Source organism: Caretta caretta, chromosome 1 (genome assembly GCF_965140235.1).
Source record: "Caretta caretta isolate rCarCar2 chromosome 1, rCarCar1.hap1, whole genome shotgun sequence".
NCBI classification, from domain to species: Eukaryota; Metazoa; Chordata; order Testudines; family Cheloniidae; genus Caretta; species Caretta caretta.
The window spans coordinates 3238778-3252783 of record NC_134206.1 but is presented as its reverse complement, the minus strand read 5'-3'; the positions used below and the strand labels follow the sequence as shown (position 1 = coordinate 3252783).

Sequence of the window (14006 nt, the reverse complement as noted above, 5' to 3'; positions counted from 1 at the left end):
ACCCCCCAATGCCTGAGGCCCCCTATAATGGAAGCAAATTGATTGGGTGAGATATACCCAGATGATCCCAGCAGGTGACCCCACTCCCCAGGCCCTGCCAAAGGTCCCTCCCCCAAGGTCCCTGCCAAAATGACCTAGGTGAAAATTCCTTCCTGACCCCAAATCTGGCATCAGTTGTCCCCTGAGCAGGTGAGCCAGACCCACCAGCCAAGCATCTAGAAAGGTTTTGCCAGGCCACCTCAGATCACCGGTCCACCCTGTCCAGCTGTGGCTGATCTCTGATGCTTCAGAGAGAGGCATCCCCCCCCCACCAAATTTATCTACCCAACTGTGCATGGGGGAAGGGGAGGAGATTCCTTCCTGACCCCTGAAGGTGACAGGCTGATGCCCTGAAGCATGAGAATTGATCATAGTCATTGTCTTAGTGCAGAGCTACAAGTGTTATCAGCTGTTGGGGGCAAATCAGGCCATCCTGTTCTCCCCACGGCCCAGGGAGGAAGGGAACGAACCGGGGGATGCACACATTCACAGCCTCCATGACCAGATGCCCAGAGCTAATTGTGTGTGGACGTGTTTGTCAGCTTGGAGTCCAAAGAAGCAAAGAAACAGACAAAGGGTGAGGCACTGGGAGCGGTACATGAGTGACAACTGGCTATATCTGGAAACGTCCATTTTTTAAGAAGTTACAGGTGAATAGAGCTGTCCAGAGGGCGACAACTCCACTTTACACCCACTTTGGAGGTTTCCAATATAAGAACATAATAGCTAGAATGCCGGGAAAGCCCCGAAGCAGCACGCCTTAGAAAACAGGAAAGACGAACCAGCAACTGAGCGAAACCCTTTCCTGTTTATAAAGTCTCCCAGCCCCCCTGTCCAAGCTGCCCCTGACCCCAGGATCCCGCACCATGCACAGACACACGGACCATGACCCACTGCAGTGGACGGGTTTTATTTGACTGTTACAGCCACTGGTACCCAAAGGGCATTTCCATGCACGTGGGTGCGCCTGGAATGGAGCAGGGTGTCTTTGTCGTGCACGTCCCTGCCGAGAGCTTAGTGGTACTTGTACGACAGGGCGTGGGCCACCACACGGACCAGCTTCTGCCAGGCGGCCTGGCAGGCAGGGGTGAACTCGCTCCCGAAGTGGGCAGCCAGGACGATGATGAGGATGTCACCCAGGAGCTGCAGGGGAGGAGGAGGAAAATACCCCCCTGGTGAGCGCGGCTCCGAACCCCCCACGTCTCTCTAGCCACTTGTGAGCAGTAAGGGCTGCTGCTCAGCAACCTTGGTGGAGAGATATCTGTAGATATTGGTGCAGGGTGGGGGGAGAGGGCAGGTGAATGGGTGGATGGATGGATGGATGGGTGGGTGGGTGGGTGGATGGATGGGTGGGTGGGTGGGTGGGTGGATGGATGGATGGATGGGTGGATGGGTGGGTGGGTGGGTGGGTAGATGGATGGATGGGTGGGTGGGTGGATGGATGGATGGATGGATGGATGGATGGATGGATGGATGGATGGATGGGTGGGTGGATGGATGGATGGATGGATCATGAAGTTTGGGGCTCTGGGATTTTATCTGCATTGACACTGCCATGAAAATTTCTCCCCAGCCCAGGACCCCGTGAGAGTCTCTGTTTCATCTCTATGTTCTGCTCGCTTTACCCGTTTGCCTCCCCCAGCTCCTTCTCTCTCCCATCTGTGTCTTTCTGACCTTAACTCCTCATGCCTTCTCCTCTATTCCTGCGTGGTGAACCCTCTCTCCCTGCCCCCCCCGCCCCCCTGAGTGCAGGGCCAGGCCAGCAGAAGACCTATACGCTACTTAAGTCCTCACAATAGGGGCTAAGTGGGACCTAGGGGGTGTCCCCTGCACCAGGGGAATGTCACTCTGACCAGCTCTCTCCTCCCTCTTCCCTGGCTCAGACCCCTTTCCTCTCCCCCAAATCCTTCCCCTCTTCTGGCACCCACCCCTTGCCATCCTTCCCCTTGCTCCCACCACCTGTCCCGGCCCTGTTGTTCCCCTGCCCCTCACCCCCTGCCATCAGCGCTGTATCTGTCTGTCGCTGGCATCTCCCCACCTCTCTAACGCCACCCCAGTGATTCCCCCCCAGCGCCCCTATAGCTTCCACTGGCACCTGCCCTTCGCTCGTGGCCTGCCCCGTGGTTTCCTCCTGCAGGCCCTTAGCCCCTTCCCTCCTCCCTCCCATCAGTCCTCTGCCCAAGGGGTGGGACAGGGGGGTTGTGCACAGAGCGCTGTGGGGCTGGGGTCATCACGGGGGAGCAGCACTTTCACTCCCTGGACATCCTGCTCGGCACCCGCCAAAGGGGCCGGTCCACCCGAGCATGCCCTTCTCCCCACAGATCCCTCCCCCTAGCACCCCGCTCACTTCTCTTGGACCAAACCCATATCACGCCCCCACCCCCTTCAGAGCACCCCACCTCCTCCCTCCATCCCTCCTGACACTGGATCCCAGGCCCAGGTGGCCTTGGCAGATTTCCACCTGCATTACTGGATCCTGCCAGACTCTCCCCTGAGCCTGCTCCCCAGGCCTGGCCCCTTGTACGGGGTTATACAGCGTCACTTACTGTCTGTCACCTGTAGGCCCAGTGCACCTTTGGGAGCTTGCTCACCGGTGGCCTCCTCCATGCCCCAAAGGGAGAACCACCACTTGGCCCTGCCCTGTCCTGGGGGATCGAAGCGGGGGACCCAGGAGCCCAACTCACCCTGAAGTTCTCGGGGTCCACGTGTAGCCTGTCACAATGCAGCTCGCTCAGCTTGGCATAGGTGGCCTTGATGTTGTCCAGGTTCTTCACGGCGTCCCCAAAGGAGGTCAGCACCTTCTTGCCGTGGTCACGGACCTTGGGGTTGCCCACGATGGCGGTGGGGCTGGAGAGGTTCCCGAAGGAAGAGAAAAACCTCTGGGTCCAGGGGTAGACGATCAGCAGCCTAGAGAGAGGGAGACAGGAGCAGAGACAGACGCAGGGTTACTGCAGCCTCCCTGCAGAAGCAGAAGCAGCAGCTTCGCCAGCCCGGGAGACAGGGGGGCAGATGCCGTGGGGCTGGGCCTACCTGGCCAGGGCTTCGCCACCACATTCGGCCACGTTGACCTTGCCCCACAGGCCGGTAATGAGCTGCTTCTCTTCGGCTGTCCAGTGCACCATGGTGAGGAGCGAGGGGTCCTTTGCAGATGCAGCTGAGGGAGGAACCTGTAGCTGAGGGGCAGACCCCCAGCGGGGCCTTTATCCTCCGGCCTCCGCTCCTCCCCCTCTCTGTGGACACGGCCATTGGTCAGCCCTGGGGTGGGGTCTGCGCGGGCTGGGGAGAGGACACTCCACTGCTTGCTTCGTCCATGCAGGGGGCGGTCTGCTGAGTCGGGATCCCAGGGCTCGCTCAACGGACATGCTAAATCCACCCTCTGGACTCTCCCGCTGTCCGCACAGCACCCCCACCCTAGGGCCCTGTCCCCAGGGGGATATTGACCCCAGCAGGCAGAGGTGTCACAAAGGACTTTGGCACTTACACCCTTAACCCTTGTCTCCTCTTTAGGACCAGAGAGGACCTTAAATTGGGGGCGGAGTCGCCCCTGCCCAGAGGGGTGACCCAAACCCCACACATCTCTGAAGTGCCGCTCCCAATGGCCCAGATCCTCCACTAGTGCAAACTGGCAGAGCTGCACTGAGTAAAACAGAGTTACACCGGGGAAGGATCTGGCCCTAGCGTCATTGGAGTGAGTCCCAAGGGGCCAGCCCTGACCGTGTGGAGGGGCTGTGGGTGGGGACTGTTCCTGGATTGCTGCTGGCAGGGGGTTGGCTAATGGGGCAGGTTTCACGGGGTTGACTGTGTGCCATACTAACAGGGCAGACAGGTGACTGGCCCCGACCCTCTGGTGGGGACAAAGGCCTGGTGTCGGCTCCCCCGCGGCCGGCGTCAGTGAGCGCCCGCGCGGTCGATGATGAAGGGCCTGTTCACACCAGCTGAGGATCTGGCCCACCGACACAGTTTCCAATGCAGGGCGGGGCTCTCCATTCCCTTATACCATGTGCAGTGAGAATGGGACACAAAATCCGGACAGATCAGTGTGATCATGTTTTGCACCCATGGGACACAGGTGCAAGTGACTTTCCAGGGGAGGAGAGGGTCAGGCCCATGATTTCGAGTGGTTACAGGTGTTTTAGGGCCTAAACAAGGGGAAAGTGAACATTTCAGCAAGGAGACCAGTGGCACCTTATAGACTCATAGATTTATTTGGGAGTCAGTTTTCGTGGGTAAAAAACCCACTTCTTCAGATTCTTCAGGTGGCCTTCTCCTCCCAGGCTGATCCCCTGGGTGTCTGTGGTGTTTCTCTGGCTTTAGCCCAGAGTCAACGAGTGCGAAATATGATGCCCAGTGAAGACCTCAGGATCTGGCTCTTCACAGAGGTCATTTGGGGACTACATTTAAAAACGCTAGCCCAGATCCTCCGCTGGCACAAATCAGCCTAGCTGAGACCCTGGCCTATTTCATGTTGTGTCCGTCTTACACTCCTAGTCAACAGGCTGGCACGGGGACCCCTCCTTTTCACTTGGGACCCATGAGCCGGCTCAAGAGGCCCCTTTCAGAGAACAACTCAGCCCCGTCCCATTGGGCTGATAACTCGCAAGGAGCCACAGCTGCACATTGCAGATAAATCTTCCAAACCACAGGCCAGAGGTTGCTAGAGTTTTCCATCTCTGAGGTACACACACGCCCGACACGCTAAAGGGGCCTGCAGGCTTCAGAGGACCATGGTTTTTATAAGAACTGGGAACCAGAGAGTTAAATCATATATAGGCACTTCTCAATACAACCCCGGCCATACACCCCCTGACCTACCCCCCTCCACCTGAACTCTTTAAAAGAAAGCTACACTACACACTGGGAAATGAACTCTGAGGACCCATCCTCAACTCACAATGGGGACTAGACAGCGTGACCAGGGGGTTTCCTTTTGTTATTTCTGCCAGCTCACCCTGAAGTCAAAGATCAACCCAGACATTTGAATCGAGCATTTATTAGACATTTTCCTGACCTGAATTCCAGCTGTGGCAGCATTTTAAAGGTCTTGATAGTCTCACCCCCTGCCAAAGATGAATGTTAAAAGCTGCCGGGTAACGGAGTTTTCTCCTGTCTTTGGGTTCAAAATGTGGGAAACTTCTAGGGGGGACATGAGGTGAGGGAAGGAAACAGGGGGGCGTTTAGCTTTGAATTAGGGCAGAAATGCCCTTTCTGCTCCCTGGAGTTTGCATCGCCCATACACACAAAGGAGATTAGTAACCATAATAATTGCTCATATGACTGTCGCAGTGAATCTCTGCAGTGCCCCCAAAACACGCTAGGCACCCCACAAAAAGGCAGGCAAAGCCCTGGCTGCTGCCCTGACGTGCGCAGAGCCTAAGCCCCAGAGCAAAGGATTTGCGCCAGGAGGGGTCTGATTCAGTTACGGGGATGGGGACTCTGTTCAGCATTCAAACAAGAACCTGGCTGGTAGCCAAGAGGCTCAGGGCTGCGTCTCCACACTCGGGGAGACCTTAGCCTGCTGACCACCGGGAGCCGGGGGTGGAAGAAGGGGCAGATCATTCCATGGTCGCCCTGCTCAGTGTGTTCCCCTGACACCTTGCTCCGGGCCACTGTCGGAGACAGGATCCTGAGCTAGATGGACCCTGGTCTGACTCAGTGTGGCAGCTCTTATGTTCTTAAGATGCAACAAGCGAGGGGCATGAAGCGGGGAAAGCAAGGAGGAGGAGAAACACAAGGGGGGCAGCTGTAAGATTCTTCAGTTGCTCAGTTCTACATTGCTGGGTTGGCAACGTGGCCATTCCTCCCCTCTTCCTCCCCATCCCCCGTCTCATGAGCCGGGCGAGATCCAGGAGGGGAGCTTGGCAAACAGGGCTGGGGATAGACCTGCACAAGCAGCAGGGACCTACACACACCCCTTTCTCCCCACCCCGAATGCTCATAGTCCATGACGCTGCCTTACAGGCCAGTACTGGGCTACCAGCGTTAGCCATGTCTGCAGGATGGCCTGAGCGGGCCCGGTGCTGGCCCTGGTGGAGGAAGGCACGTGCCGGAAGGTAATCACACACTTAAGTGCTTTCCTGAATTGGGGCCCCTGTGAGCTGCTGCGTGCCTGGTGGAGATGGGAGCTGAGGATGCTGACACCTGCGGGCTCCGGCTGCTGGTCTCTGTGATACGTGTGCTGCCTCGCCGACAATCTCCTTCAACGGGTGCCCAGCGCGGGGCCGATTGTAGCTTCTTCATTGCTGTCTCTGGATGAAATTCGCCAGTGTGCAGAGGCCTGGATATGCCTCCATAGCAGCAGAAGAGTTCTGTCCCACGTACGGGCTCCTTAACCTCTTATTGCAGTGACACTGGCAACCCTGGGGTAAGGCAGGGTGAACCAGCCGGTCATATCACAGCCAGGTGCAGCTCTGTGTATATATCCAGAACAGACTCGCATCAAATCTGCTGCCCACTCTCACCCCCAGGGCTCTGTGGCTTTGTCTAGACCTGCGGCTCATGTCCGGTTCGCATTCAATGGGCAGGTCATCCGAGCTAATCAACACGCCTGGGAATGCTAGTTGTCGGCACGCTCTGTGTCCCCCCCAGGCCCCCTAGGTGCGGGGTCCTGTCCCAGCTAGTGGCACCAAGACCACTGAGAGGGAGCTTGAGTCCGCTCCACACCCTTAGCTAACAACCATGCAGTTAGAAAAGGAGGACTCGTGGCACCTTAGAGGCTAACCAATTTATTTGAGCATAAGCTTTCGGGAGCTACAGCTGTTCTTTTTGCGGATCCAGACTAACACGGCTGCTCCTTGGAAGCCATGCAGTCGTGGCTTCTAGCTCGTGCGGTAGAGGCTCATGCACTCAGCGCGAGAGGTCCCTGGTTCGATCCCGACGAGCGGGGTCTATCAGCGTTACACCTGCAGATGGCTGCCCCTCGCACACCAGTCTGCCCTGGTACAGTACAAACAACCAGCACGGAACAATGCAACAGGTGATACTGAACAATCACAATCTCAATTAATTTTCCACGGCCAAGGCTTTTTCTTTTACGTTATTAACTGGTGCCATTAAAAAGAAGCGACATTGTGCAGGGTGCGGTTTATATGGGGGGGGGCTGTGGCAGAGTGGGAGCAGAATCGGCTGAGGGAACTGAGGTTATTTAGTTTGCAAAAGAGAAGAGTGAGGGAGGGATTTGATAGCAGCCCTCAGCTACCTGAAGGGGGGTTCCAAAGAGGATGGATCTAGACTGTTCTCAAGGGTAGCAGATGACAGAACGAGGAGTAATGGTCTCAAGTCGCAGTGGGGGAGGTTTAGGTTGGATATTAGGAAAAACTTTTTCACGAGGAGGGTGGTGAAGCACTGGAATGCGTTACCTAGGGAGGTAGCGGAATCTCCTTCCTTAGAAGTTTTTAAGTCCCAGCTCGACAAAGCCCTGGCTGGGATGATTTAGTGGGTGTTGGTCCTGCTTGGAGCCGGGGGCTGGACTAGAACCTCCTGAGGGCCCTTCCAGCCCTAATCTTCTGTGATTCTGTGACTCCAAGGGGACAAAAGGCTGGGAACCCCAGTGGGATTGTCCTTCTCTAACATGTCGGAGGAGAGGCTTCTTCTTTTCAGCACTGTACAGCTATATCGGGCCAGATTCTCAGCTGGTGCAACTTGCCCCAGAGCCCTCCTTGCCCCTTTGTCATTGCCAGGTTGGTGTAGCACAGCAGAGCAGCTGCCTTTCAGCCCGAGGTTAGCAACACAGACAAACTATCAGCTGCAACACGCCCTGAAGCCTTGGCCGGGGGGGGTGCATGTTCTCTTGGCTGCCTCCCTATCTCCCCAGAGCAGCCCGGCAGGGCCACACGCCCAGAAAGCGTGAACCCCCTTCCACCCTAACTGGCCCCTTCGATAAAGGTGTTGGGACAAGGGGCACGACCGCCCTCAGAGATACGCCCTGGCTCAGCCTGTGTGCTCGGGGGCTTCGCAAGCCAGCAGAGCCGAGCTTCGCCTGCAGACAGGCTACCCATTGCGGGCTGGGGTCGCCCCGCATTGCTCATTTCCTGGGGGTCTGAGTCCTTTGATGCCGGCTGAGTTACACCAGTGTAAATTTGGGGTTGCACAGTGGGAAAGGGGGCCCTGTTATTTCCCGGTCTCTGGATTCTTTAGACACAGCCAGTCCTGCTTCTTGGCAGGGGGTTAGACGAGGGGACCCTTGTGGTCCCTTCTGGCCCTGTGGCTCTATGGTTCTGTTCTGTTGTGGGTGAAATGGGGGCAGATGGACAGGGCTAGACAGGTAGGCCCAAAGGGGCTGATTCACCACGGCCTTGCTCCATTTACACCAGTGCAAGGTGAGTGCGGGACATTACCAGATGAGAAGGACTGAGTCTGATGCCCATTACCCCGAGGCCCCTTTGCATGGGCGATGTCCAGAAGCATGTACTTTAGGGACCCTAAAGGCAGAGCAGCATAAAGGGGCCGTGGTGTAAGTGAGCATCAGCACTGTGGGATTTGATGCTCACTTTGCACAGATGCACCAGAGGCACGTGATGGAGAAGGCAGACTGAATCCCAGCTCAGCTTCCCTTTGCGAGAGTCTAGCAGCCTTTCTGGGACACAGAGCCCCCAGGCACTGAGCAATGCCCCATAGCTGCAGGCTGCCTGCTCTGGGCATTCGCTTTGCCATGAACCAGGGGCTTAAACCTTTTTCTGAGCAGGCAGCATCCTCCAGCCCTACCACAAGCTGCCCTTTTCTCATTAAAGCCAGCTTTACCCACAGCAGTCTGAGCCGTGTGCACCAATGAGAGGGGTTCTATCCTGGGGGCTGGGGAACTTGCATTGCTGAGTCTGGGAAGGGCTATGGGGTTGATTTCTAAAAGCCCCTTTCTTAAGTGCCTGGAGATCCTGGGCACCTGAAAAGGGATGGCATAGGGTTGGCTGCTACAACACTCAGCATTGCAACACATAAGTACCTCTGTGAATCTAGGCCACACACCCTCATGCTTCAGGGCACCAGCCCACCTCTCATTCCTGGGGGTCAGGAATCATTTTCCCTGTGGGGCAGCTAGCCCATAATTCCCTAGTACAGGGCTGTTGTCTATTCCTCTGGAGCAGCTGGTGCTGGCCATGGTCAGAAGCAGGGTGTGGGGTAGAAGGCCCCGGTCTGACCCGGTTTGGCAATTCCTAGGTGGCTAAGTATAAATGCTGCCCATGTTGGCAGATGAGACCCTCTGAGAGATCGAGTCCTATGCTGCTGTCACTGACACTGCTGTCAATCCAGAGTGACACCAAGAGAGCCAGTGGAGTCACTCCGGATCAGCACCAGTGTAAATGAGAACAGGCTTTGCCTCCTAACCCCTAAAGACAAACACTAACTGCACTGATCCAATTTCCACCAGTTCCCTGAATAGCTGGATCTGGCCTTTTGTGTCTGGAGTTTCTCAGAAGGCAAAGGGTAAATGTGATTCCCTGCCTGTGTGACCCTGGTTCACGTGCTAACTGAATTGTCTGATGATGGATTGTATCTGCAAGGGTCTCTTTGTTTAATCTGCTCCTTAATACAACTTCCTAGCAGAAGGAAGCCCTGACTGATTAAGGGATCTCTGCAATCCACAAAACAGGCATTTGAGAGCAGGGTCTGGCCTTGAAACACACATCACACCTGCTGGGAGCCCCAGGGTCTCATCCTGAGAGCATTCAGAATGTCCTTGTTCAACTCTCAGGTCTTCTGTGCTCCGGGAGGAGCTCTTCGATGAAACCTTCATAACCTCTGGGGCTAGATCCCCTGGTCTGGCTGAGCTGCACCTGCAGAAGGTCTGATGGATGGGAGAGGGATCTGAGCCATCTGTGTGGTCCCTAGATCTTGGGGCAAACTGGGGACTGGCCTGAAGTTTGCTTGTTTTTATACCCAGCTGCCCACAGCCCCAGAGGATCATTCTGACTGCTGGGAATAGCCAGATCACAGAGGGTCCCCTTTCTTCCCACAACCCGCACCCTGGGAATCGCTGTGTTCTCACTTAAGCTGTGGTTGGCCGCAGAATCTGGCCCACCGACTCCATCCTGCATAAGGCCAGACGGGCACCTTATTCTGGGACTTTGACAAAGAGATAGGGGGAGAATGTCCTTCCTTAGAGGTTTTTAAGGTCAGGCTTGACAAAGCCCTGGCTGGGATGATTTAATTGGGGATTGGTTCTGCTTTGAGCAGGGGGTTGGACTAGATGACCTCCTGAGGTCCCTTCCAACCCTGGTATCCTATGATTCTATGTCGCTCTGGAGCCAGGAGACTCAGCTGGGACCGTTCCAGTGCTGCCCACGACTCACTCCTCCTGCACTGGGATCTTTTATTTATTCCTGCTCTTTTTTTTTTGCCAGAGCTTGGGCTGGAAGCACGCTGGCCCCGCATCCCCCAGCCACTCTGACCAGCACAGGGTGTCAGCAGAGTGTGCCATGACTTTGCAAACTCTGGCTCCCAGATCTGCTGAGTCATGTAACCCCCGCCTGCAAACACACCGCCTAGGTTAGAGGGCTGCAGGGCTGGGGCAGCGTGATAATAAAGCCTGCGTGAACAGGAAAGTGACTGTGGCCCAGATAAGGCCCTGCCTTGGAAACGCTGCTGCTCTTCCTGCTGTGTCAGAATTCTGACGCGGCAGAAATCGATGTCGCATAACATCCCAAATCTTTTTCAGCAATTTGCCCCAGGGCTTGCAAAGCGAGAGGCCCCGGGCTCAACTAGAATTTGCTGCTCACGCACAGCTGCTGCTGTTATTCCAGTGGCTGATTGATCCCTGGATTGATTTATCGAGCGTAAGAGCAGGGGTTGCAGAAGTGGCTCGTGATTTGAGACGCTCCACTTTCAGGGAGCCGAGCTTGGTAAACCTTAAAGGGGCCTAATTTTCAGAGGGTGGGTGCTCACCACTGTCTGAAAGTCACTCCCTCCTCCCGTGAGGTGAACATCTTGGCCTAATTTCGCAAGAAAGCAAAGAAACTGTCCCATCCCCACCAACCAGAGCCAAGGCCTGACAGACTGACTTCTCTCCCCTTCTGCATTGCCTGCCCACCACAGATCTCACAGTCACCCAGAAAGCCCAGGGCAGACCTGTGAAGAGAACCCAGACTTCCAGGCTCTCAGTCCCATGCTTTAACCACACGGCCTTCCCCTTATACCAGCCCTAGATCAGGGTATAATCCCCCTAGTCCAGGCTGGGCTGTATGTGGGGTAGCAATTGATTTTAACCACATGTCTGCAGGTCAAGTGGTCTTTTGACCTCTTGTCATAGAATCATAGAAGATTAGGGTTGAAAGAGACCTCAGGAGGTCATCTAGTCCAACCCCTTGCTCAAAGTAGGACTAACACAAACTAAATCATCTCAACCTAGACCTCCCCCACTGCAAACTTGAGACCATTGCTCCTTGTTCTGTCATCTGGTGCCACTGAGAGCAGTCTAGCTCCATCCTCTTTGAACCCCCTTTCAGGTAGTTGAAAGCAGCTATCAAATCCCCCCTCATTCTTCTCTTCCGCAGACTAAATAATCCCAGTTCCCTCAGCCTCTCCTCATAACTCATGTGTTCCGGTCCCCTAATCATTTTTGTTGCCCTCCACTGGACTCTCTTCAATTTGTCCACATCCTTTCTGTAGTAGGGGGGCTCAAAACTGGACACAGTCCTCCAGATGTGGCCTCACCAGTGCCGAATAGAGGGGAATAATCACTTCTCTCAATCTGCTGGCAATGCTCTTACTAATGCAGCCCAAAATGCCATTGGCCTTCTTGGCAACAAGGGCACACTGCTGACTCATATCCAGCTTCTTGTCCACTGTAATCCCCGCATCCTTTTCTGAAGAACTGCTGTTTAGCCAGTCGCTTATGCTGTATGAACGAGGCAAACATTATTTTTCATTTCGCTCTTGCAGATGGTCCTTGCATCTGGATGGCTGCGGCTGAGCCTTCTTGCGAGCACTCGAGCTGACTGAAAACCCTGAAGCCCTGGTCTCCTTGGGAACTTTTGGGGTTGCCCTGGCCTGCCTTATGGGCATTTGAGTCTTTTGTGGAGTTTAAAGCCAGAAGGGATAATTAACCCATCCAGTCTGACCTCCTGTATATCACATACCATTAACTTTCACCCAGTTCCTTCTGCATTGAGCCCAAGGGCTTGTGTCTGGCCAAAGCAGGTCCCCCAGAAAGGTGAGCAGGCTGGATCGGAAACCAGCAAGAGTTGGACACCCCACCACTGCCCTGGGTTGTTTGATTCAATGGCTAGTCACCTTCACTGGTTAACATTGGGGCCTTATTTCTGAGGTGAATGTGTCTGGCTTTTCCTTCCAGCCACTGGCTTTTGTTCTGTCTTTCTCCAGGACATTACAAGGCCTCTAGTACCTGGTATTTTCTCCCCTGGAAGATGCTTATAAACTGTGATCAAGTGTATTATAGATCTTCTTTTGGATAAACGTATTTGCATGTCTACATCTAGTAGGAAAGCATGCAGGCCATACTTCCATAGTGGGGGACTCTCTCCTGGGAAGCAGGAACTCTGGAAAAGATTTGGGGGTCATGATGCATAATCTGCTGACCATGAGCCCCCAGAGTGATGCTGTGGCCAAAAGAGCTAATGTGAGCCTGAGCTGCATGAAGAGGCAAAGCTCAAGTAGGAGCAGAGAGGTTATTTTACCAGGGTGTTTAGCACTTGTGCCACCGCTGCTGGGATCCTGCGTCCAGTTCTGGTGTCCACAACTCAAGAAGGATGTTGATGCATTGGCGAGGGGTTCAGAGAAGAGCCAGGAGAATGATTAGAGGCTTGGAAAACCTGCCTTACAGCGATAGACTCCAGGAGCTCAATCTATTTAGCGTAAAAAGAGAAGGTTAAGGGGTGACTTGATTACAGCCTACAAGTACCTACGCATGGGGAGCAAATAGTGAACAATGAGCTCAGTCTAGCAGAGAAAGGTCTAAGACGATACTTTGGCTGGAGGTTGAAGCTAGACACATTCAGACTGGAAGTAAGGTGTAATTTTTAACAGGCAGGGTAATTAACCATGGGAACAATTTCCCAGGGTCGTGGAAGATTCTCCATCACTGGCAACTTTTAAATCAAGGCTGGATGTTTTTCTAACTGCTCTGCTCTAGGAATGATTTGGGGGCAAGTCTCTGGCCTGTGTCATACAGGGGGTCAGACTAGCTGATCACAGTGGTCCCTTCTGGCCTTGGGATTTATGACAAGGGCGGGGAGGAATCTTCATGCAGAGGGAGCTTGACCCTGGTGCGGAAGCCCAGCCCGAGGCCGAGGCATGTTAAGGCCTCACTGAATTAAGTGGGGCCCAGACCTTGCCTTGGGCCTTTGCATGGGGCTGAATTTCAAAGACTCTGCAATCTTGGGACTAAACTGCTCTCATGTAGCCTGGTCTAAACCTGAGTAACCCCACTGACTTGAATGGCAATGCTCCAGATTTACACCCATTTCACAGAGAGCAGAATCTGGTCTTTTGGGCAACCTGGTACTGCTCCAAGTAACTTGTGCTTTATCCCTGCGGAGTCAGCACAGAGGAATTGTGCCGGCCCTGGGCCAGGTCAGCCGGCTTCTGTGTCTGTGGAAATGCTCTTTGCTGGTTCATGCCAGCAGCGTTTTAATGAGCTGGAATAAAACTTTCATGATTGAAGAGCCTGGGGGCGGTGTGACGTACCGGTATTCCATGCCACTAGTAAAGCTCAGCTCGTATGAAGCACTTTTTGGCTGTAGATTTGTAAGCCCTTTACCATTATGGCAACTCCCACTATCCCAGATGGGGAAACTGAGGCACAGAGCAGGGACACGGCTGGCCCAAGGTCACCCCGCAAGAGGCTGTGACAGACACACAGCTAGACCACCAGGCATTTGCAGTCCTCATTTCATGATCTAACTGCCAGACCACGCTGCCTCCCTGCGTGCGGCTTAGGCATTGGCTGTGGCGTTACCGAGCCAAGTTCTGATCTTTCCGAGCAGGGGGCAGAACAAAGGAGGAGCAGAGGGGGCTGA

The 14006-nt window shown here is 54.7% G+C and overlaps 1 protein-coding gene across 1 annotated transcript; it reads right to left on the bottom strand.

Annotated features, from left to right (window-relative positions):
* Positions 1 to 933: 933 nt before the first annotated feature.
* On the bottom strand, positions 934 to 3230 carry LOC125644053 (hemoglobin subunit beta). The gene is made up of 3 exons (XM_048867483.2): positions 3070 to 3230; positions 2724 to 2946; positions 934 to 1182 (listed from the first exon to the last, which is right to left on the bottom strand). The coding sequence occupies exons 1-3, from the start codon at positions 3159 to 3161 to the stop codon at positions 1054 to 1056; spliced, it is 444 nt and encodes a 147-aa protein (XP_048723440.1). The 5' UTR covers positions 3162 to 3230; the 3' UTR covers positions 934 to 1053.
* Positions 3231 to 14006: the final 10776 nt, after the last annotated feature.